This window comes from Marmota monax, unplaced genomic scaffold (genome assembly GCF_021218885.2).
Source record: "Marmota monax isolate L192 unplaced genomic scaffold, Marmota_monax_Labrador192_F-V1.1 WCK01_AAM20220418_F8-fsc00087, whole genome shotgun sequence".
Taxonomy (NCBI): Eukaryota; Metazoa; Chordata; class Mammalia; order Rodentia; family Sciuridae; genus Marmota; species Marmota monax.
In genome coordinates this window covers 4795638-4820738 of record NW_026693476.1, presented here as the reverse complement: position 1 = coordinate 4820738, position 25101 = coordinate 4795638, and the positions used below count along the sequence as shown (strand labels likewise).

Genomic DNA, 25101 nt, shown 5'->3' with positions numbered 1-25101 from the left:
CATATAGTAGGAACTCAATAACTGGTACTATTATTATTTAAACTCTACAACAAAAATCTCACTCATATTAGTATTGGTTTATTTATTTTATTCTGTTGATTTAAGACCCTCAGCAATTAAATTGAGCTCATAACACCAGGTTTCATAACGATAGGCCATGCGGATTTGGGCTACATTTGTCTTCCGGATATCATTTCCACTAGGGCCTTCCTCAAGGTAATTGTTGCCCAGAAACTTTGCTTTCTCCTATAAAAGAAAAGGAAGCAGAATGTTGTCTCTTCCCCTCGCCACCACCTCTGTTATAAACAATAACAGAATCTCCCACAAAAATTTATTCCTTTATGTTGGCCACAGGCAAAAGAAAAAAAAAAAGTAAACCATTACAAGCACTCACTAGTGCTTCAATGTGCATAATCTATTAAGAAATGGTGAGCAATTTTGTTTCCCTTACCCAAGGTATGGCCAAAGAGATAGAATAATCTTTTCTAGTCCCTGTTTCTATCCACAGCAAATGCATATGGTTTGTAGAGGGAAAAAATTTGGGGGGTGGGGGATGCAAGGGATTTAACCCAGGGTTGCTTTACTACTGAGCCACATTCTCAGCCCTTTTTATTTTTATTTATTTATTTATTTATTTATTTATTTTTGAGACAGTGTCTTGCTAAGTTACTGAGGCTGGCCTCCTACCATAGCCTCCCAAGTCACCACATCACTACTTCTGGCTTGGAAAATTTTTTCTACATGTGTTTCTCTAATATTTCAACATTCAAGTTACCAGACCCTTTACTCAGAAGGGTAGCCAATCAAAGACAGTTCTACCTCATGAGAAATTCCACACTGCAGAACACTGTTTCTTGCTACTTCACACATATCACAAGTACTCAGCTTGAAGACTTGTGCAGCAATGGCATATTCTTCCATCAGGGGCTCCTGCAGTTTATTTACATGAAGTAAAAGAAAATGAGAGAGAGAGAGAAGAATACATTAATAAAAGAAATAATATGCATCTTGCACGAAGAGAATAACAAGGCACCTTGATTGACTTTCAAGTTTTGGGTGGGAAATAACCATTGAGGAAAATGTTCTTGTATTGCTCAACATTCCACTTGTGTACCTTGGTGAAGTGGAATTGCATCGGGTCATCCGTAGATAGTGAGATCATTAGCCCTTTCTGGAGGAAATCTAAAAAAGGATTTTTTGCATACTCGAGAAATAGGCTGTTGTTACTTAGTGGTGACATAGCAATGGGAATCTGGGCTAAGAAAAACAAGTACTGTAACACAGGACTCTGAAAAAAAAAAGATAAAAAACAAGTTTAAGGAGAGTGAAAGAGGAATAGAAACTAGAAACTTTAAAATCTCTTGTTCTATGTGGAACTTCAGCTTCCAACAGAATTATCACCTGCTCTTTAAACTCTTAGTAAAAGAAGGATTCTAGTGTTTCAATGTAAGTACTATCCAACATAAATATATTTTGGATTGTACATTTTCAGAAGCATTGAGTCAAACCAAGTTGTTTATTTGAACTTTAATTGCTTAAGTAAGATGGTCTTAGGCAATTAAAGCTCAAAAGACTTCGCCCTGAAACCTACTTTTCCCCAGCCACACGGAAGTTCTGACTCTCACAAGAGACATTTTAAAGCATGCTACAACAAGAAATCTGGCAAAAAGTAACTCAAGGTAAGCCAAACCACCCCTGAATTATCCCTTTTCAGTGTTGTAAACCAGAAGTCAGGAGATCTGCATTAACTCATCTCTGATGGCAACTAGGTAGGTAATCATGTGAGTGCCTTTGCTTCTCTCTATAGAATAAATCACACTCAATAATCTCAAAAATCTTTTATGCTCTCTTGAATTTGATTCCAGTGCTGGAATCAAATACGGTAGGGAGAAAAAAAGACACCTCTGTATCCATGATAAAAATTAATATTAAGAACAGTCTCCAACTTACCTTTTTTAAATTCAGGCCATGAGAGATATTGTCTGCTATCATGAATGCTGTCATGAGGTGGGTGATAGCTCCAGCTTCCCCACAGTGGGGACGGAACAGAAATGTATTCATGCCTCGTTCCCTATAGAAATAAAATTGCCAAAGGAGTTGTAGGTTCCAGGCAGACTGGTTTACAAGAAAATTCAGTAGAAATGCTCTGGAAGAGAGCAGCCATCCAAAGGATTCAGCAAAACTGGCAATCCCAATTCAACTTCTTAATTCTTCCTAAATACAAACTTTTTAAAAAAGAGGTAGCAAAGGATATGGAAGTCAGGAGGTAACTAATAGTTGAACTGAAACATCTTCAGTCTCAACAGGAGATGTACCAGCACCACCATCTCAGCATTTCTGTGCTTACACTTTAGGGGAAATGGTTCCAAAGAACTCCATTAGGGACTGGGACTATAACTCAGTGGTAGAGCACATACATGCTTAGCATGTGTAAGGTCCTGGGTTCAATCCCCAGCACCATACACAATCCATTATAGTCCTCCTCTACTCCTTATCCAGAGACAACAGGAAAGGTAAAAATAAGGAGTTTTATAATAAGTTGCACAATGATAAACATAAATTCCTAAACTTCTAATGAAAAGGAACTGTGAAAGTTAACTGAAGTCACCAAAAATGTCTAATTTTGTCCCTAAATAAATAAAGAAATGGAAGAACCAGTTAAAGAAAAGAAACTCTGATTTGGGTCAATGGGACACACTGGAGTTGGAATCTGTGGAGGACCTTGGAGGGCTGATGCATGAGGACAGAGCTGTGACAGACAGGCCCTTTCTTCAGCAGTTTTATTTCCCTCCCTCCTCCCCTACCCCTTGCTCTCTCTTTCTTTCTTTTGGGGTGCTGGGGATCAAACCCAGGGCTTCACTGCATGCAGGGCAGGCCCTCTGCCACTGAACCACACCCCCAGCCCCAGTCCTGGCTCTCTGGTACTTACTTTCTCAGGCTGTTGAGCACCATGATGTTTGCATACATGTAATAAGAATAATAAGTGTAAGATGGATTCTTTTCCATCGTCCACTCCTGAGGTTTGGGACTCTTGAAGGAAAACATGTGACCACTGTGTTTGGACTCATCATCCACACTGTCGAAGCCAGTAATCTGTCAGGAAAAGTGAGCCATGCAGTGGGTTCAGTCCAACTGCAGAGTCCCTGTGTTCAGATAAACTTTCAGTTCCAAAGACAAGGACCAAACGTAAAGAGATAAGCACCAAGAATTATTCTTGGCCAGGCCGGGGACTGGTTTATGAACAGCAGTATGAAGGCCTGAAAGGTCATGCTTACGTGCTTGAGGAAGACACTGAGGTCTGGGTGAGCCTGGGGGTTGATGGTGGCCTCAAACACCGGCAGGAAAATATTCTCCAGCATCTTTCCAAAGTGTGGGAGGAAATTCTTAGATCGGAACACATCACTGGAGGCAAGAATAAAGAGAAATTAGAAGGAAAGGAGAAGGTTTTTTTTTTAGAATTGATGGCCCCCATATGAGAGAACCAGAGGATCAAATGCCATGTACAGAAAAAAAGAACTGGAATGTTCACCCCACATCCACTCCCATATATTTTTCTTGCTTATCCATAAAGAGGGGTTCAGTTTGGGATAGGCAGAGGAAGTATTTCTAGACTATGTGCCATCTCTTCTAGACCTTCTCTTCTACAAACCCTCTATGGTAAGAAAACTAAGCCTTCACAGTTACATCCAGATAGAGAATGAGCAAAGTTTCAGTTATTTATACAAGTACAAGGTATACAAGTTGGTGAGCATGAAACAGTGATCAAGAATATCTCTGATCTGGGCTGGGGTTGTGACTCAGTGGTAGAGCATTTGCCTATCATGTGTGAGGCACTGGGTTCGATCCTCAGCACCACATATAAATAAATGAATAAAATAAAGGTCCATCAACAACTACAAAATAAATTTTTAAAAAAGAATATCTCTGATCTGTGGTACTACACAATGTAATATTACTCAGCCACAAAGAAGAATAAAATTATGGCATTTGGAAGTGGACACTAGTATGCTAAGTGAAATAAGCCAATCCCCCCAAAACCAAAGGCCAAATGTTTTCTTTGATATGCTGATGCTGACTCACAATGGGGGGTAATGGAGTTTCCCTGGATAGAACAAGAGGAAATAGGGGGAAGGGAGGAGAGATGGGAATGGGAAAGATAGTAGAATGAATTGGACATAAATTTCCTTCATTCATGTATGAATACACAACCAGTGTAACTCCACATTACGTGCAACCACAAGAATGGGAAGTTATACTCCGTGTATGTATGACATTCTACTGTCATATATAACTAAAAAGAACAAATTAAAAAAAAAATTAAAAAAGAATCTCTCTGATCCATGGTAACAACAGACAATTATATATGCCAGCCGCTGTTCTAAGAAGTGGCCAGAAATATCAGTTAATTCAATCTTCATAAAAATGATAGGTGCTATTTTTACTCCTTTTGAGAGATAATGAAACAAAGGCACAGAGAAGTCATGTAACTTGCCTAAGTAACACAGCTAGTAAGTGGTAGAACCAGCATTCAAGCACAGCCAGTCTGGAGCCAGAGTGCGTACTCCTCATCACCATACTCTACTGCCTTGCTACCTTAATGGTATTAGATGGAAAGTGCTACCCCTGTCAAAAATCTACTTTTTTTGGCCTAAGAGACAGGATAAAACTCTTGCAGTGCCACAGGGCACACAGAACACCTGGGAGGTTGCCAGAGAACACATAAACAAGTAAGTTAGATAAAACATCAATGATACTGAACCTATTGAAAGAGAAACTATCCCTGAAGGCAGTGAGTGATGATGTGTGGCCTGAAAGGGAGCCTACTTCCTCACTTCCTCCGCAATACCAGTTTGGGACTCTTGAAGGAAAACATGTGATCATGGAGAACTTGAGCACGTTCACATGTGGGTGGGACAATCAGCAGACCGTGGTCACAATACTGATACAAGACAGCTACATCCCAGTACAGATGAATGTTGGAAAGAATGAACTGGACACAGAGGAGACCAGGAGAAAGAAAGTATCCACTGAAATGTACACAGTTCTTCTTTTGGCTTGGTGCTTATTTAGATTCTGGTTCCAATATTGAACTTGAAATGCTCTTTCTAATTCCTGTATGTGGTCAACAGTGCTGTACCCAGAGTGGACAGAACCAAGCATCCAGGGCCCTGTACTGAGGTGCTACTTCAACAAAGCTGATTTCTGTCTACATGGTCTGCATGTTGCTTGTTCAAGCAGGGCCGCTGAGGCAGGTCATGGGAACAGGCTATAGGCTTCCCATGGGCAGGTACATACTAGATCCTAGGGACCTGGATCATCCATGTCATGTTGGGGCAGTAGATGCGGTTGCTGACAAACCAGGAGGAGAGTTTGTTCCACTCTTCAGGGCTGCGGCCATAGATGGACAGGCGGGGCTCTGCATGCTGGTACTTGGCCTCCACCAGGTCTGCACCTACCTCCTGCAAAGCCAAAACAGGAATCCAAAGCCAGAGATTCCCACCAGCCCCTCAGGGGTCTAAGCCCATGGGATCTAGGGAGAGGAGATGGTTACTAAGAAGAATGGAGGGAATGTTAAAAACAAATAAACAAACATAAAAGGAAAAAATATTTTGGAAAATATTTCTCAGTGAAGATCTAATGGCTCTCAGAATTCAGGAGGAGAATTCAGTGAGGATAAAAGACTCGTAGAACCTGACAGAGACCTGAGAGAAAAAAGTCAGACTGAAGGTGATGAGGTATCTGAGGTGCCCGCAAAAGAAATGCAGCTCTTCATATTTCCTCTCCCCGCAAAACACACTGCTCCCAACTCCACGTGATCCCTAAGACACAGGCATCGTGAGGATGAGTGTGGATTCCCACCCAGCTCTTCCTGAATTTGCACCCCAGCACCCAGCTCTTCCTAAATTTGCACCCAAAGCCTGGAAAGGCCAGGTCCTTAATCCCCAAGCCACACCCTTAACTTTAATAGAGGTCTATTAAAATTATTAGAGTGGCTGCTTCAGAAGAAATACTTGCATTCATTTGGGTAGGACTCGACTCCAGAGATAAGGAACCACATCTTCCCTTCCCTCCTTCCTCAAGAGCCATGCCAGTTTCCATAGATCCAGTTGGTTCATCCCCTACCCCCCATTGTCCCCCAAAGATCCAGTTGGTTCATCCCCTACACCCCTTCCTTCCCCCCAAAAGATCCAGTTGGTTCTTCCTCACCTTGATGATAGTGGCAAAATATTCTCCGTTAATGTAGTTATCTGTCTTCAGGTAGAGGTCCCTTAGCTCGCTGGCTCCCACAGGATTGTATTTGTCATTGAATTTATCAAAACGCTGGAATGTCTGGCGCCCCTGGATCAAGAGACAGGAGTAGAACCGTAAGATTATCAGCTGTCTGGACACAGAGTGCTAGGGAATGGCCAAGAGGAACAGGGAGCTGATAAAAGGGGAAGGGGTTGGGCTCTGAGAATGAAATCTGAGACAAATGACAGACAGTGAGTGAACTTCAAAAGTGGCTTTCTGTAAGGGTGGTAAATCAACATAATTGAGAGGACAGTGAGAAGCAGAGTCATAGGAGAAAGATATGTGGGGTTTTGAGATATGTTCACCTACAGCGTGAACATCCAGAGAATCAACAGTCAGGTCGTATGGGTGCATTTTTAATTTAGTAAAGAGTTCCTTCAGTGTCAGAGTCTTCTCTTGGGTGCTGTAGACCACTCTGTCAGCATCAATGTGGTAAGATTTCTTAATAAAACGCAGCAGATGTTTCTGGTTCATGCAGGCAGCTGCATGGATGTGGGTGTCCACCTGTGTGCGTATTCAGAGAAAGAAAAACCAGCAATCAGCTTTAGTTATACTACTACTCTGTTAGAGGCTATGGTGCCTGCAAATCCCACTGTGGCAGAAGAATGGAATAAATATTGGTGGTAGGAGCTGACAGCTGGTGGAGGTGACCCAGCAATAAAGAACCCGTTTTCACCCTTTCTGTGCCTGTGCAAGGATGTATAAGATTTGACTAGATGCAGTCATAGTGCTTGCTTCTCCTGTGCATGCCTACATCCAATATACTTCCACATTTGACCCACACAGAGTTCTTGGGGACCATTCTCCACCCCAGAAATACAGTTAGAAGTAATGTAGCTATCATAGCTTTCCTCTCCAAAGACGATAGGGTTGAAATGATGAGGCTATGGCACAGTGATGATGTTTATGAGACAGATATTTTTATAAGTACGATTTTATAAGATGAAATGTTTGGGGTTTGTTTTATTTTGTTGGTATTGGGAATTGAATCCAGAGGTGATTTAACACTGAGATACATCCCCAACTCTTTTATTTTTTTCTGTTTTGAGACAGGGTCTCAGTTACTGAGGGTCTTGCTAGTTGCTGAGGCTGATTTAGAACTTGGCAATCCTCCTGCCTCAGTTTCCCAAGTCACTGGGATTACAGAATTATAAACTAGGCCACTGTACCCAGTTTATAAAATGATGTTTTGACAGATTATTTATTTGTCCAAAATTAGACATAAAGCTGAAGATTTGGGCCTAAATTTTTGTTCAGATGTTTCCTATTCCTACTTTCTGCCAATCATTTAACTTGCCAGAACACATACTGGAAGTGTTTCTAATTGATTGATTTTCACAGTCATTAGCTCATTGGGTATTCACAATTTCACAGAAGCTGTTTTGAGCAGATATATTTCCCAATTTTACAAATGAGGACACTGGAACTCAAAAACTATTATTTAGTTACTTCCCCCAAAGTTTAAACTCAGGAAGCAGAAGAAAAATAACTAGAAGGAAGATCTTGTAAATCCTAGAATTTTAACTCGTGAAGTTTTTTTTGTTTTTCTTATTTTTGTTTTTGATGATAAGTGCGGTGCTAAGGATCAAACCCAGGGTCCTGCCCATGTTAAGTAGAATGCTTCCCTCAAGTGTGTGAAGCCCTGAGTTTGACTCCCAGCACTACACACACACACATACACACACACACACACTTATAATTTTTTATGCTAAGAGTTTGGTATATCTTTCTCTGGAACAAATAGTAATTTAGACATAGTCTCTCTGCTTTCACTAAAAATCCACAAAACCTGAGAAAATTTTGATTAATTAGAAAATAGTGTTCTTCTTGCCCTTTTCAACAAATCATTGGATTAATGTTTTTGCCAGGAATTATCTCTGAGTATCTAAACTTTTTACCTTCCTGCAGTTATAAAAATCTCGGTGGGGGTTGTTTTTCAACTCCTTAAGCTCATCCATCTCATTGAGCATCTGATGGACTTGGAACTTGGAAGAGAGGAACTTCAGGCGACGGTGGGTATAGGTCTTACTGTGAAAAATAAAGATCACGTAATTCTAAAACAGTCCGAATATTAAAGGAAAAGAAAACAATCACAATTTCAAAATCATCAGAACCCTTATCAACCAAAGGAAACAAATATTAGAACAAATGTTTCAGGCTTCTGTACAGTTAATCTCACTGAAAAGTACTGAGTTCCATGTGGGGCGTTTGGCACATGCCTGTAATCCCAGCTACTTGGGAGGCTGAGGCAGGAGGATCACAAGTTCAAGGCCATCCTGGAGAACTTCAGCAGACCCTGACTCAAAATGAAGTTTTAAAAAGGGCTGGGGATGTAGCTCAGTGGCAGAGTATTTGCCAAGCTTGTGTAAGACCCTGGGTTCAATTCCCAGTACTACCAAGAAAAAAAAAAAAAAAAGCATTGAGCTCCAGTTTTTCATCAAAGTTGGACATAATCACAAGGGAGGACTTGGGAAGGCATTTTAATATCAGTGGTGACAGTGTTGTCCAAAGTTAATGGTCCCAGCTGAGCATAGGGCAGACACTTGTAATACCAGCCTCAGCAATTAAGTGAGACTCTGTCTCAAAGTAAAAAGGTCTGGGGATGTTGTTCAGGGATAAACTCAGGGAATGTAAACCCTGGGTTTGATCCCCAGTATCATGAAAAAAAAAAAAAAGTTGAGAGCCCTGGCTTTGCAGTCAGCAGATTTGGGCTCAGATCCCTTTTCAGCCATCTGCCTGACTTTAGATAAGTTACTTAACTCTACAAAGTTTCAGCATATAAAACTATAAAAATGCTTCATAGAGCATTTGTGAAAAATCAAAGAAATAAGGTAACCAAAAGTTTAATATAGTATTTGAACAGAGTGAGCATTTGATAAAAATGTATTCTTATTGTTAATAATAGTAGCACTGGTTGTTAGGTCTCACTAAAAAACTTACACAGGTCCTTGGGCAATTAAAGCAAGCAGAAAGTTCATATCATCTAAGAAGTCGGTCAGATTTGGGTAAGGATATGGCTTGGGTTCATCCTTGCTGGCTGCTGCCTCGTTAGGATAGATGTAAACCACACCGTCTTTCATTTTGAGGTGGTAGCCCAGGTTTGCTGGAAGGTCATCTGCTCGGAAGGGGTCTTCTCCCTTCTTCGGAGGAGGGGTAAAGACTTTTTCAATAAAACAGAGTAATATATCAGCACATAGGATGAATGACCATGTAAAAGTAACCAAAATATGAAAAACTACAATATATCATTAGTTTGGCATCCCATACTTCATAAGTTATAATTATCCAACTGTATTTAATTTATCCAGTAAATAATTTTTTTTCACATTATGTGTTCAAAGATGATTAAGTTCATAGTATAAAATGACTATAATAATAATGTTTCATCTAGTATAAGAATAATTTTTGAATTATTTAGAAGTTCACATAAAGTAACTGATATACAACTTAAATAATTTTAATTTTTTACTGAAGTTGGTCATTATAGGCTTCCTGTTTAGAGCATTTTGTTGGCGGGGAGGTACCAGGGATTGAACTCAGGGGCACTTGACCACTGAGCCACATCCCCAGGACTATTTTGTATTTTATTTAGAGACAGGGTCTCACTGAGTTGCTTATTGCTTTGCTTTTGCTGAGGCTGGCTTTGGACTTGTGATCCTCCTGCTTCAGCCTCCCGAGCTGCTGGGATTACAGGCATGTGCCACCGCACCTGGCCTGTTTAGAGCATTTTATTATCCTGTTAAATAATTGCAAAGAGCTGGACACGGTGATATATGCCTGTAGTCCCAACTGCTTAGGAGGCTGAAGCAGGAGGATTGCTTGAGCCCAGGAGTTCAAGACCAGTCTGGGCAATACAATGAGTGAGACTCCATCTCAAATAAATAAATAAATGATAAAATAAAAGAATTGCATAAAAGCAAAGGTAAAACCACAGTTAAGAAAGAGTTTGGATGGTTACCCTTGAACCCAGGGGTACTCTACCACTGAGCTACAACCAAGCCCTTTTTTGTTTGTTTGTTTGGTACTGGTGATTGAACTCAGGGGCACTGGACCACTGAACCACATCCCCAATCCTATTTTGTATTTTTTATTTAGAGACAGGGTCTTACTGAGTTGTCTAGCGCCTCACTAAGTTGCTGAGGCTGGCTTTGAAATTGTAAACCTCCTGCCTCAGCCTCCCAAGCCACTGGGATTACAGGCATGCCCCACCACGCCCGGCATTCCTAGCCCTTTGGAATTTTTATTTTGAGACAGGGTCTTGCTAAATTGCTGAAGCTGGCCTTTAACTTGTGATCCTCCTATTTCAGCCTCCTGAGTTCCTGGGATTCCAGGCATGTGCTACCATGTCTGACTTAGATTGTATTTTTTATTTAATAATTTTTTTAGAAGCAGATTTAGGTAAGCAGAAAAATTAAATGGAAAGTACAGTTTTCATATATCCCCAACCCTCATCCCACATGGCCAGCCTCCTCCACTATTGGCATCCTGCAGTAGAGATTATGTAACAAGTGTTATAATTGACAGGCCTACATTGACTTGTCATTATGACTGAAAGTCCACAGTTTTCATTAGGATTTATTCTTGGTTTGGTACACCCCATGAATTTTGACAAATGTACAATGATATGTATCAATCTTTATAGTATCATACAGAATAGTTTTCTAAAGTGGTTTTAATATAAAGGGAGAAATAAAATCAATTTTTATTATAGGAATTATAATTTTAATTATGTTTACCACCTTTTAAAGCACATATAATTTCTGCTAAAGGAACTTAGAAAAGAGGAAATGGGTAGGGGCTGGGGATGTGGCTCAAGCGGTAGTGCGCTCGCCTGGCATGTGTGGGACCCAGGTTCGATCCTCAGCACCACATACAAACAAAGATGTTGTGTCTGCCTAAAAAAAAAAAAAAAAATTAAAATTCTCTCTCTCTCTCTCTCTCCCTTTAAAAAAAAAAAAAAAAGAGGAAGTGGGTAAATGTTGCCTTCTTTCCACTGCTGACAATTTCAGCCTAAGAAGGCCCGGGATACATTCCACACTGGCACAATTTTTAAGCACTCACTCCTTTATTTTCAACAATATGGTCATTCATGCTTGTGTAATGCTGTGCCCAAGGAAGGCATCACAAAATCTCCTCTTTGCAAATGATGCCTAAAGTAGTCGGAGTGACAAAAATAATAAAGCCTATCATGATTAGCCAGGCATGGTAGCACTTGCCTGTAATCCCACTGATTGAGGAGGTTGAGGCAAATTTGAGGTCAGCTTCAGCAATTTAGCAAGACCCTGGTGACTTAGCAGGACCCGGTCTCAAAATAAAAAATAAAAAAGGCTGGGGATACAGCTCAGTGGTAAAGTACCAAGTTCAATGGGAGGAGGGGGAGGGGAGGAGAGGGGGAGAGGGAGGGGAGGGGAGGGGAGGGGAGGTGGGGAGGGGGGGAGAAGGGAGCTAGGGGCGGGTGGAGGAGGAAGAAGTTTGAATATTTCCTATTCAAAACTGGGAGATAGGACTGGGATTGTGGCTCAGCAAATGCTCCCCTAGCACGGGCGGGGCCTGGGTTTGATCCTCAGCACCACGTAGAAATAAATAAATTACTAAAGGTATAAAAAAATGTTTAAAAAAAGAAAAAAAAACTGGGATATAAGAAACACCAAAGAAGGGAAACAATATGTGGCCATATTAAATAACAATTTTATAGTTTTTATATTTAAGTATATTAGAGAAATTACACAGGCAAGATAACCATTCTAAAGGTCAATATTGTAGAGGATGGGCAAACCAATATTATGAGTCACCAAAGTGGACAAATGTTTAACACGATTACAGAGATGAGCTCATAGAACTTGAGATCTTTGATAATATGACGATTTGAAAGGTCAAAAAAATCCAACATACTTGCCTCTCTAGAAATTTCATTTCTAGAGTATAATCCTAAAGACAGTTTCTCAAAGATATTCATTGTAGCCTTGTTGGAAATAAGTTTTTAAAAATCAGAAATACAAATGCCTGAAAGTAGAAATTGGTTAAATCCAGTATGGTACAGGTAGTAACACAATAGAAATCTAAAATTATCAAAGGCTGGCTATTAAAAAAAATCTGCATTTAACTTACATAAAAGGTAGGAAGTTAAAACTGAGATACGCAAATAAAATGCTATAGAAATTCAGAACACAGAGTTCACTTCTATCCAAAGGTCAGAGACAGGTAAGAAATGAAGTATTTGGGCTGTGTCTTGAAAGATGAGGTTGGAGCTACACACTGGGACACAGGGTCAGTTAGCAAGGGGAAGGGCCATCTGGAGACAGGGAACAGCCCAGCTGTCCAGGAGCAAGAAAGTCTTGAGCTACACGAAGATCAGGCAATACTTCCAACTATAACGAAGAGTGCATAGGGTAGAGTAGGACAAGAAGTTTAGAGATAGGTTGAGCAGGCAAGTCCAAAAAGAAACAAATAAAATGCAGTTGGAGGCCAGATGGCCACAGGCCTGGAGTGCCAGGCTCAAGACTGGACTTACTTTGAAGTTAACAAGAGCAGCTGAAGGTTTCCGGCAGGAAGAGGAAGTGCTCACATCTGTGTATGGTTCCCCCCACCAGCAGTAATGGGATTGGACCCAGGGATGCTCTACCACTAAGCATCACCCCCAGCCCGTTTTGTTTTTTATTTTGAGACAGAGTTTCAAAAGTGAGGATGAACTGAAAGAATGTGAGATTAAAATGTATCGGAGTAATTTGGAAGGTACCACAATAAACAAGGAGAAATATAGACCTAAATTAGGTAAGAAAGAACAGGTTTAAAGAGATGCTGTACAAACTGAATCCAGTGATTTTGGACATGTGGGGAGCAGGCAGAATGGAGCCAGAGAGGACTATGATATTTTTAGACTGGATTACTTGCAATCTAGGGGCATAGTTTAAATGTACTACTATTTAGTAGTTAAATCAAAGAATATATCCTTATTCATTTTATTTATTTATTTATTTTTGGTCCAGAGGACTGAACTCAGGGGTGCTTAACCACTGAGCCACATCCCCAGCCCTCTTTTATATTTTATTTAGAGTCTTGCTGAGTTGCTTAGGGCCTCTCTAAGTTGCTAAGATTGCTCCTGTCTCAGCCTCCCAAGCCACTGAGATTACAGGCATGCACCACTGTGCCCGGCTTCCTTTTCATTTTATAAGAAAATAAGTTACCTGGATAGAAGCTTTCATTGGCTACCCAAGCTTCACCATCAATGTTCCTCAAGTACTTGGAAGGGGTTTTCGGGAACCGCTGAAATGACTTCTGCATGTATTTCTCCCGTATACACAATGCCCGATACAGACCCTTACAAACCACTTCAAAATCTTCAACTGTTACCTGCCAAGAAAATGTCAGAGCATCAGAGTCCTGTAAAAATCTAAATGGTGGGTGGAGCTTATCTCTGGCACCTCCCAGCTCACCTATGTATTGGAGGCCATGATGAGCCTCACCTTCCTTCCCCCTGTTTTTGAATAGATTTGGATTCTGGGTCCACTCCAGGAGCAGGTCTGGGAGTTTTTCTAACTTGTCTCCACCAAAACATACCAGTCCTGTGAGTCTTTCCCTTATAGTCTTATATTTGTTTTTTGTTTTTTTTTTTTTGGGGGGGGGGCATGATAGGAATCAAATCCAGGGCCTTGCCATGCTAGGCAAATGCTCTACCATGAGAATGTTCTAATTTCTTTCTCAACCCCAGATCCCCTGTTTTGGTTTTTGACTTTTGCTACATCACAATGCTTATCCTACAAATATGATTAAAAGAACTCATTCTAACATGGTATATATTTATTTCCTTCCATGGTATATACTTTTTCCTTCAGATTGACTTCTGAAGACAATCTCTCAATTGAAAGACAATGCAATTCTAATCGTGAGAATTTGAACCACTTGTTCAGTCAGGGAAATATTTTGGGATAAATACAGTGTCTTAAATCCCTCAGACCCTATCACTCAAGTACTGCCTTCTGCAACGACTGATGGATCAGAACATCATCCTGTAACAAGTTATTCCTGTGGATAATTTGAAAGAGAACCTTACCTCTGGCTGAAACTAGACAACTTCCAAAGTAAAGCTTTGTTAGAGCCACTGGAAATTTCCTAACCTGGTCCATTTTCCTTCCCCACCCCTAACCCATGGCTGGGCCAGCCCTGCGCAGGCAGTATAATTGGAAATCATTGAATGATCATAATTGGAGTCCAAAGACTTTTTCTCCTGGGACAAACAAAAGCTTGTTCCCTATGGTTTGAGATATAGGAATCAGTTCAAGTATTTTTAAAGATGTGCTGAAGAATCTGGCCCAGTTGCTAGGTCTGGGGGTCTGCTCCCAATGGTATACTTGTTCCATTGCCACCAAAGAGCCCACCAGACTGTCAGGTCCTCGGGGACAGAGCTGGTTCTTATTCACCTTTCTGTCCTCACTTATCATACAATGCCCAGCACTGAGAGGCTGCTGAATGAGGACAAATTAAATTGAATCAATCAAAATAAATGGATAAATAAATAAATTGAATCAATTGTTTATCAGGGATTAAGGCCTTAGGTCTTTAACCCTGATTCCCCCTTTACCTCTCTGCATTCCAAGGATGAAGACTGGTGTGGGTACAGCCCACAGCCAGGGGGAGTTGTTCAGTGGCTTAGCTATATTCAGCCACCAAGTAGAACGTGTCCTACAGACTGCAAGCCAAGTTTCAGGTGCCCTCTAGCTTTCAAAGGAGGAGCAGTTACTCCCTGATATCTGTGTGCCTTGTCCTTCCTTCCATCTTTCTTTTAATCTTCCCATCTTTCTTTTTATTTCTGCTTACATTTCTGCTAAACTCATGGGTATCAAGTTTGTCTTGTAATTTGAGAACTCTGGAGTTCTCAAACTGTGTTTCACATGTACTTACCACTATTAAATGTTTCATTTAAGTTCTTTAGTGTCCCAAACCCTGCCATTTGCAGATCATCTTATGTTATACAATAAATAAATAAATAAATAAAAATAAACAAGAACGGTTTGCATTTCATTGCTGCGTCACTTCTTAGTATCTTAGGACTTAGCCTGTCTGGGTCAGTTACATGAGAAGGGGGCTCAGGACTGGTCATTAAAGCTATATTTGGAGCACAGACCCATGGCTAAATAACAGTTTTGCCAATATGACACTTATACTGCAAGTCTGTGCAGCAGAGATTTATTAATTGACCAACTGTTCTGGATAGGACAAACAGGTCAAGTTGTTATTAACATGCACTTACTATTCCTGTTTCAAGCGTAATCTACTGCGTAAGCATTTACCATGAAACTGGAGAATTTAGTTGGTCCAAAAAAAGAAAAAAAACCAGTCCCTTAGAATGTTCTAATTTCTTTCTCATCTTTCTTTCTTTTTTTTTTTCTGACCTCTCCTTCATTTGTCCCTTTCTCCTGATCTTTTTCCTTTGTTGGTTTATGCTTATGCTGCCTGCTCCATTCTGGGTTTCCCTTGGGTCCGTCTTTCCCCTAGAGCTCCCTGTGCCTCCCTGAGGTTCCCTTTCCTGTTTTAGGGAGTCATCAGCGAGACTTGACCATCTCTCCTTGCTGCTTTTTGGTCCTGCTGTCAAAATCTGTCCAGTGTATTCTGGGGCACATGCACTGCCCATGTTCTCCACACAAGCAAAGGACACAGAGGAGAAAAACCATGTGGGATGATAAAAGTATTACAGGAATAGAAAACATATCACATTAGTACGGAAGTGCTACCCCGAAGTAGAACAAAAGACAGATGAGAGGACACCTTCTTTAACAGGAAGTGGGAGAAGGTGAGAAACTAAGAGCCCAGCGGAGAGGCTTCCCAGTAGCTTTGTCTGAGTGGCAAGGACAACTCACCCCAGAGGCATAGTCACCCGTGATTTGCACTCTCTGAAAATCGGGCACGTTCTCGTAGGTTGGAGATGAAGAAATGCATTCGTCAATGTGGGACAGTTTGGTGGAAGATGTCTCACTTATTGGAATTGACAAATTAACGGTCTTCCGTCCTTGGAAACGTTTTTTCCTGGGTTCAAAAATTTAAAAATAAGAGGACTTAAAGTGAAGTCTTCATCAGGATTTTTCATTGTAATAGATGAATGTTTCATTATGCTATTTCATTTTGAGGACAAAAAATGAAAATTAGAAATTGGATTAGGTGTCAGAAATAGAATACAAGTATAGAGGGAGAAGATGTCACTGAAGACACCTGACAAGGGCTCCTTTTGGTGTTTCTCAGAACAGTGGCCCTTAGGGAACATGACACCATTCCTCCCAGGTAGTCCACTCCCAGCAGAAGAGGGAGTCTAAGTGCTCCGATGAGCACAGGCTAACAGTTACGAATTGTGTCACTTTGCTCATGTTTCTTAAATTCTTCAAGCTTCCATCTCCGGGGGGGGGGGGGGGAAGTGGTGCAGTAATAGCTACCTTAGAGAATTTCTGTGAGATTGATTTCCTATTTAAAAATTTTTTTTCGTAGTTGTATATGGACAAAATGCCTTTGTTTTATTTGTATGTGGTGCTAAGGATTGAACCCAGTGCCTCACACATGGTAGGCAAATGCTCTGTCACTGAGCTACAGCCCCAGCCCCCCTGTGACATGTATGTATATAAAATCCCTAGCACAGTACCTGGATTGATATTATTTCCTCAAATCAACAAATACTTATTGAGTTTCTAATTTAACACAAGCCTTGTGTGAGGTTCTTTGGGTGATGCCAGAGGAGGTGGTTTGTTGTTTTTTTTTCCTAAGAGACATAAGACCACAGGATAGGGCTGTGGGATGAGGGAAGGGCTGAACAGTGGGAATTCCAGCTAAGTGGTCAGTGTAGGTTTGAGGACTAAAGTGTGGCAGGTCGTCACAGTGAATCCCAGGGTAGTTCAAGTAAAAGAAAATAAGACTTTGTCAAGAGGGATCTCTGAAGACTACTCGGGAGAGGCAATAAATATGCATTTGAACACAGAATGGGCAGGGCAGAGGGCAGGAATGGAGAGCGGCATCCCTAAGGCCAAGAAGCTGTCAGACTGGCTGGAAGCAAGACTCAGGTCAGGAAACATAACACTTAGGTTGGCTAGGGAGAAGATGTAGCCTCGTGAGTTCCAATTTATGTGACAGTTGCATATAGGCCAAGTAAATTCAGGACAGCTGTTGGCCCACTTTGGTTTGGAACAACTGCATAGGTAGCTTGAGGCTTCGACTCAGGGAGATGTGGGTGAGGGTCTGGGGCTCACTGCTTTCTTCTTTCTCTGTCATTGGTTCTCACCCTAAAATACAGTGAATGGGGTCGGGAGAGAGTTTCTAATTCTGGCAGAGTTCTTTCTCTGAGTTGAACCATTGTTCAGACTGAACTATATCTGAACAATTCCTTGTGCTCAGGTACTAAGCAGTCCCCCCACGCCACTTACCTCCTGCCCTCTGTAGAGGTGGCCAGAGTCTCCATGTGGAATATGTGTGCTTGCATCTCGTGAAAAGAAATTGGACAAATCTCATCCACGTCAAAGGGAGAGATCTCATGACGGCCTCCCTCATCTTTGACTTCAGAGGCAAACACTTTTTCAGCAAAACTACGCATCGCGTCATCGATTTCTAAAAGAGGTTTTTTTATATATGAGGGTTCAAGTCTCTTTTCTCAAAAAAATCTGAGAGTTTCTGCTAGGTGCGAGGCACAAGACTGTACTGAGTGCATGGCTTCCCTGCTCTCCAACCTGGGTTGCTGAAACACAGCAGAGTTTGGGCCTTACTCTCCATTAGTGCATCTCTCTGGGCGTGCAGCTTAGAAATCTGCTTTCAGATACATGGGTCAGATTCTCACAGCACATTTCTGGAGGGTCCTAAAGATGGGACTGTGCTCTCGTAGCTCCAACACTTAATGGAAAATTGCCTGTTGCTGTCAGGGCTAAATTGGATTTCATAGTGACCAAGTGGCAGTTGTTCCCATGAGGCTAGTGGTCTTACAGATGGTTTTGAAGATGTGGATATGGTTGTTGGTCCTTTAGGGATTTTCCTAAGAAGAATCAATGACCCCAGCAATCACTGGGAAATCTGTTAGTCCTAAGAAATAAATGTCATCTTCTTCGTTTTGGTGCTGGGCATTAAATTCAGGACCTCACTCGTGCTAGGCAAGTGCTCTATCGGTGAGCTACATTCCCAGCAGAATTTTCATCTTCTTAAGACAGAGATTGTGTTTCTCTCACACACCAAATCTCGTTTTTGTCCCCCAAATCCTAACAATTTGGTGACATGCTGCTATGTGGGAGAGGGGAGCCACCAAAATTTATTACCATATGTTCGGACTTCCCTTCCTTGTGGCCATGGCCTTCCATAATGAATGACCTTTGGAAAACCAATTTGCTTTTACATGCCTTACTTTTCCCTTTCTTAAAATCAGGGGAGAGGGTGGCTCTCAGCCTGGCACTGGATGACTCTAAAACCTTTAGAATATAAGAGAACCAGCTTCGTCATTCAGAGTAGTGAGGATCATCAAGTATCTGCTTCACTGTTAAATTCCACTGTTAAATTCTCTCCAGATACCCAGTTGTTTACATTTGACTTGTCATCACTTGTAATGCTTGTAAAAGCCTCTTGGTATTTCCAAAAAGAGCTGGTAAGGAGTCATGAGAATGGTAAACCATTAACTATTTGAGGCAATAGTAGAAGACAGAAACATTACTCATCCGATGGCAAGAGAAAGATCTCTCCAGGCCACCAATGTCTACGCAGGCCTCCAAAAGGCAACATTTCCAATTCTGACTTAAGTAAATGTAATCAATTCAAGGCTCTGCTCTGCACTTACCAGCTCCTCCTTCTTCCTCTGTTTCAGTTTTCTTATCTGTCAAGTGAGGACACTAATACCTACTGAACCTCCCTTGCACAGCTGTTGTGACACCAAGTAAGTTAATGAATGTGGAAATACTTTAAGGAAAATAAAGCACCTGATTAAATTGAATGATGTAATTTGGTGACATTGGTCAAACACACATTCAGTATTTAGGGTTAGCTTTGGGCTATTAAGGAAATGGCAAATGATATGACTTTGTTTAGAATGAAGCCTTCTTTAGAAACGATGGTAACTCACTCATAACTTCAGCACCACTGTCAGGTTAGCGAGTTTTAAAATCCTGATTTGTCACAGCAGAGTTAACAGAGAAGCTCACTCTGTTGGCTGAACTTCATGCATCTCTCTGCCTCACTAAACTCAAACACTTCCTGAAACTGAAAAGCATCTTTGGAAGCTGTTAGTTCTTTGGCAAGCATCATGATCCACGAAGAAACAAATGGTGCCCTAAGAAAGTATATCTGATGGCTAAGAATGCCTCACTGCCAGTTGATCCCCAGAAATAGCATCATTCTTTCCTAAGCATCACAAGTAGGCATGTGCACCTCACAGATGAGTGGCAAGCAGGAGTTAGAAGAGGCTTCATGCACCATGAAGGGCAAATGGAAACAGACCAGTCAGTTATGATGATGAGGATGAGGATGATGATGCAAACAGCTTGTCATGCAGGGTCTGTGGGGATGCTGCTAACAACCTATGGAAGGACGGTATGGAACCAATGCCCGGAGACCAGATCCAATTTGCTGATGTCTGGCTCTTCCAGAACAAGTATTCATTATCTGAGACGGCACATACATATCTTTTTTATAGCAGGGATTGAACCCAGGGGCACTTCACCACTGAACTACATTTCTAGCCCTTCTTATTTTTTTATTTTGAGACAGAATATCATTAAGTTGTTTAGGCCCTCACTAAATTGCTGAGGCTGGCCTTGAACCCACAATCCTCCTGCCTCAGCCTCCCAAGTCATTGCGATTATAGGTGTGCACCACATACCCGACAGTTTCAGATCTTTAAATATTATTGTTTTTACTAAGATTATGGCTCCCTAAACCACTACAAGCAGTTGAAAAGTAGAAATTCTATTCTCGAGTAGTTTATATGATGACCCAAAATTATATGGTCGCTATTTCCTTCCACTGAATCAACTAGTTGTTTTGATGACTTCACACAACCACAGCTGAAATTTAATCCCTAACTCAAGAGCTCTCCCATCAAAAATACTTCTGGGAGTAGTGGCAGTTGTGGGAAGGAAAGAGTGAAACTGGTATTTCAAAAGATAAGCAGATAAGATTTAATGACAACTTGAATTCAGGAAGTAAAGGAGAAATAATCCCCTCAGGTTTGTATGGATAATTACTGACTTCTTTTTGAGCAAGTTGTTAGAGATAATAGAACATCCAAGTAGCAATGTCTTTTTTTTTTTTTTTTTTTGGTACTGGTGCTTAACCACTGAATCACACCCTGAGCCCTTTTGATTTTTGATTTTGCTACAGAATCTCATTAAGTTACTTAGGCCTTCACTAAGTTGCTGAGTCTGGCCTTGACTTTGCAATCCTCCTGCCCCAGCCTCCCTAGTCTTTGGGATTTCAGGCTTGCATCACCACACCCAGACCGAGTGACAATGTCTTGACAGATACATCTGGATTGAGAACAGACAAGAGAATAGGAAAAAAAAAAATAGTACAATGGTGAAGCAGAAAGAATACTGGATTAGGAATAAGAAAAATTGACTGTGACAGCTGGGTGGCCTTGGGCAAACCAAAAGATCACTGGGAGCCTCAGTGTTCATCATCATAAAAGGAGAATGTTAATAACAATAATATCCACTTCAGAGAGTTGTTGTCAAGATTAAACAAGAAATACTTTAAAAGCTACACAGTACCATCCAGAAATTGGAGATCATTATTATTAACACAGGGAGTGCAAGACTCTTGAGAAAAGGAATGTCATGCTTGCTCTCCACCCACCAGGTTCAGAAAAACATGTATATTTCTCAGCAGTGCCTTATTCACGTGTGGGAGATGAGGTAGTAGATCTTTCATCTGCCACATGTTATCTCACAGAGGAACCCAGAGGCAGACCTACTATCCAGTCAGCAAAAGGACAAGATAGGAGATGGAGGGCAACATCCAATGAGGTTATGATTTTATCTAAAATAAGTTTGTATTTTAATTAATCACAAAAATTCACAAAAATTTTTTTCTGCATTGGGGTTGACTCAATAGGTCCCTTTGGCTAATCTATGTCTTTTATTTACTTATTTATTTTAAATTTTTTAAATTGGTTGTGTCTTTTATTTTAAAATATCAAATAAGTGCCCAGTGAAGTTTTCTTTGAAAAATATCAGAGTTTTTGTTTTGTTTTTGGAATCCAGAAAATCCAAGAGTTCATTTGCTACTTTTTGGGGATATCTGTGGTCATTATTTATCTTTATTGACTTTCGAGGGAATCATTTAATAAACACTGCTGAAAAATAACCATGTTTATGAATTAAGAAATAGTATCACATTTTTAAATTGATACTCTGGCAAAATAGCAGGAGAAACCGTCCAAGATACTCACGTTTTCCTTCCGCTGTATGAAATAAAATAAAACAAGATTCATTATATGAACAACTGACAGAAATCATAGTAGCTATTAACCAGTACTTTGGAAAACACTGGTTGGCACAGGAACAAGGTGGTAGGAGTTATGCCAGCTCAGTCTTTTAGCCTACTTGAAGTTTGCTGTCTTAGGAAATGCTGGGAAGATGGTTATCATATAGCTCTTCATTTCCTTTTCTTCTCTCTCTCTCTCTCTCTCTCTCTCTCTCTCTCTCTCTCTCTCTCTTTTGTGGTACTGGGGATAGAACCAAGGGACTTGCACATACTAGGCAAGTCACCTGGAACTTGTGATCCTCCTGCCTCAGCCTCCTGAATTGCTGGGATTACAGGTGTGCACCACCACGCCTGGCTTCTAATATGTCTTTAAATACTTGTGTATAATCTTAAAAAGGCTTTTTGTTTGTTTGTTTGGTGGTGATGTGGATTGAATCCAGGGTCTCATGCATTTAATGCTCCACCAATGAGTCACATCTCCAGCCCAAAAAAGTACTTCTTGTAAAATGTGAATTAAAAAATATTCTCATATGATGCTGGTAGAAGGTAAACTAAAACAGTTCTTTTGGGAAACAATTTAGTAACACCTACCAAATAGTCATTTCTGAGAAGCAATCCAGTGAAAATTCTCATTTAACACAGGAAAAACTTTAGGTATAATTATTGTCAGAGCACATTTATACTTACCCAAAACTATAAAGAATCTAAGAGATTAGCTAAGAAAATTAGAATATTATACAGCCATGTAAAATGGTGTTAAGGAAGAGTTTGAAACACCATAATAAAAGTGGTTAAGTTATAACAGTACGCCAAAGCATTATCCTGCCAAACAAAGGACTAAAAAAATTACATACATAATATAAAGATCACTGTGTTTTTAAAAAGGTTCTTTAATTTTGCATGGGAAATAGATTGAAAAGAAAAACACTAAAATGTTAAGAGCATATTTTGGGGGTAATGGGACTGTGGTGATATTTTTCTTGTTACTACTTTCTAATTTTTGTAAATGAGTGTTTATGACTTTCATTTATCCATATAATTTTATCTTTATTTCCTATGAAACATGCATTGCTTTTATAATGAAATACTTATAACATTATTAGTTTTTAAATTACTCTGTGTACAAACCCGGAATGTGAACCATCAGAATACCCAGATTGGGTTAAAATTCACATTGTGCTCATGATTTTTAGCTAGAAATATTGTGTAGGACCCTTCTCAGAACTGGACTGTACAGATTTTGTTTAGACTAGCAGAGTAGATATCAACTATCTCACAGTTTTCTAAGGGATCATCAAAGATGCCATTTTAGAAAATTACCCTCCTCCCCAAACTAAAAACAAACAAAGCTTGAAAATGTCTTGCCTCTTTCTAACATGTATTGTTAAAGCTATTGGGAATCTTAAATAAAGGATCATCAAAGCTGATGTAACAGTTAAAGGAAGGGTTGCAAATGAATTAAAAAAAAATGAGTTATCCAAACACTTTTGTACACCTACCTGGAAGTTTGAACAGAGGCATTGTTGCTGGAATCCTCGATTCTAGGATAGCACAGTAGAAAGGAAGAGATGTGGGGATGGCTGGCTGACACTTTAAAACACCCTGACACACACTTTATTATTTTGCTTTTACCCCCTGTAACCTGACCTTCTCTGCTAAAAGGAGAGAGATGAGCTTCAGACCTATTTATAACTTTAGGCAATTGACAGTGAAAAACAGGTGAAGCCTTCAGTCTTTATGTGGGGATTTTAGAAAAGATATCTGCAGGGGGATTGCTTTGGAATTCACTTCCGCATCTTCCTGCAGATTGGATTTTCATCAAGTGTATTCCCCTCCCCTCCCGAAGCTCATTCTTTTATTTTTTGGAGTGTAGTTTTCTTAGATGATGTGACCATGGATGGTTATTTTCTATTGAAACACAATGAAGTCTTCCAGGTTTCCGAAAAGTCAAGATCCCCAGGATTTCCCATAAAGAGGACAGTTTTCTGTGGTTGGTGAATATGCCACAATGTTCATCAAGTCCTTGGAACTAACACACACAAGCATGTTCACACAACTTTTGAAAACCTAACCTAGGATAATTTCAAGTGAGGATGTACAGACTTTCTTGTGTCATTATTTCCTAAACAATATAGAATAGGGACTATTTGAATAGCATTTACATCATATTAAGTATTGTAAAGAATACAAAACAAGGTGATTTCTAGTGATCGAAGAGGATGTTCAGCTTTCGGTAACTGAGCACAGGAGTGGCTCTAAGAACTGTTTAGCAGCAGCTGGGTGTGGTGGCGCATGCCTGTAATCCCACTGCTGAGAAGCATCCTCAGCAATTTATCCTGGTACCAAACAAAACAGAACTGTTTTAGGAGTATAGATTTCAGAGTGAAGAAAACAGTTCTGGAGTGAACCTAACTACTCCATGTTTTTAATCCTCCAAAACACACAAACCCATCCATTTCAGGTTCTAAACCTTACCTTTTTTTTGGTGGTGCTAGGGATTGAACCCAGGACTCTGTGAAGGGTAGGCAGGGACTCTACCAACTGACCTATATTCCCAGACCCTCTCAAACCTAACCTCTTAATGAGATTAGCTCAGGTTGTTGTGCTGAAGGACAGAGTTTGAGAAGGTGCATGCCAAGACACAGGGAAGAAAGGCAGAAATCAGACCATGCAAAGGATTTTTGAATTTAATCATTATAGCATTATAATTATCATCAGGGACCTACTGAAGTGCTTTAGTTTTTTGTTTCTTTGTTTTTCTTCGCCCAGTGCTGAGGATCCAAACCAAGGGCCTCATGCATGCTAGACAAGTGCTCTACCCCTGTGTTACATCCCTAGCTGCCCCACTGATTTTTTTAAAAAATGGAATAACAATAATAATACAGTTGGCTCTCCATATCCATGAGTTCTGCCCCCATAGCTCGACAAACCACGATGGAAAATATTTTTTAAAAATTGTCTCTGGCCAGGCATCATGCTCATCCCTGTAATCCCAGTGATTAGAAGGCTGAAATAGGAGGATTGCATATTTGGGGCCAACCTCAATAATTTAGCGAGGCCCTCAGCCACTTAGCAAGACCTCGTCTCAAAATAAAAGTTAATCAAAGTCTGGGATGTAGCACAGTAGTTAAGCATTCCTGGGTTCAATCCCCAGTACCAAAAAAAAAAAAAAAGTGAACATACTGAACATGTACAGACTTTCTTGCCATTGTTTCCTAAACAATATAGAATAACAACTATTTGAATAGCATTTACATCATATAAGTAATCTAGAAATTCAAGTACGGGAAGACATACCAAGGTTATATAAGAGACTTATGCATCTTCTGTTTTGGAATCTGCAAAGGTACCCGGAACCAACCCCCTGCAGATATCAAAGGA

The 25101-nt window shown here is 40.4% G+C and overlaps 1 protein-coding gene across 2 annotated transcripts; it reads right to left on the bottom strand.

The window, feature by feature from the left end:
- Positions 1-87: 87 nt before the first annotated feature.
- Positions 88-23256, bottom strand: Ampd1 (adenosine monophosphate deaminase 1). 2 transcript variants are annotated; one of them, XM_046458284.1, is made up of 16 exons: positions 23220-23256; positions 21686-21697; positions 17691-17871; positions 16146-16311; positions 13476-13641; positions 9232-9451; positions 8190-8319; positions 6601-6795; positions 6208-6339; positions 5296-5459; positions 3276-3402; positions 2930-3093; positions 1951-2071; positions 1115-1288; positions 820-930; positions 88-246 (listed from the first exon to the last, which is right to left on the bottom strand). In XM_046458284.1, the coding sequence occupies exons 1-16, from the start codon at positions 23239-23241 to the stop codon at positions 88-90; spliced, it is 2244 nt and encodes a 747-aa protein (XP_046314240.1). In that variant the 5' UTR covers positions 23242-23256. The 2 variants fall into 2 exon arrangements, with proteins under 2 accessions (XP_046314240.1, XP_046314239.1); XM_046458283.1 differs by lacking the exon at positions 21686-21697 and having other exon boundaries at positions 23220-23241.
- Between the last annotated feature and the right edge of the window lie 1845 nt (positions 23257-25101).

What these genes read in the sequence shown, in the direction of transcription:
- Ampd1 (XM_046458284.1), bottom strand. Translation starts at nt 23,241, where the DNA reads ATGCCTCTGTTCAAACTTCCAG. An exon ending in CGGGTGACTATGCCTCTGGG is followed by an intron (nt 13,642 to 16,145) that starts GTGAGTTGTCCT and finishes TTTTCTTGGCAG; the next exon opens with GTAACAGTTGAAGATTTTGA. An exon ending in TTAATTGCCCAAGGACCTGT is followed by an intron (nt 8,320 to 9,231) that starts GTAAGTTTTTTA and finishes TATTTTTCACAG; the next exon opens with TAAGACCTATACCCACCGTC.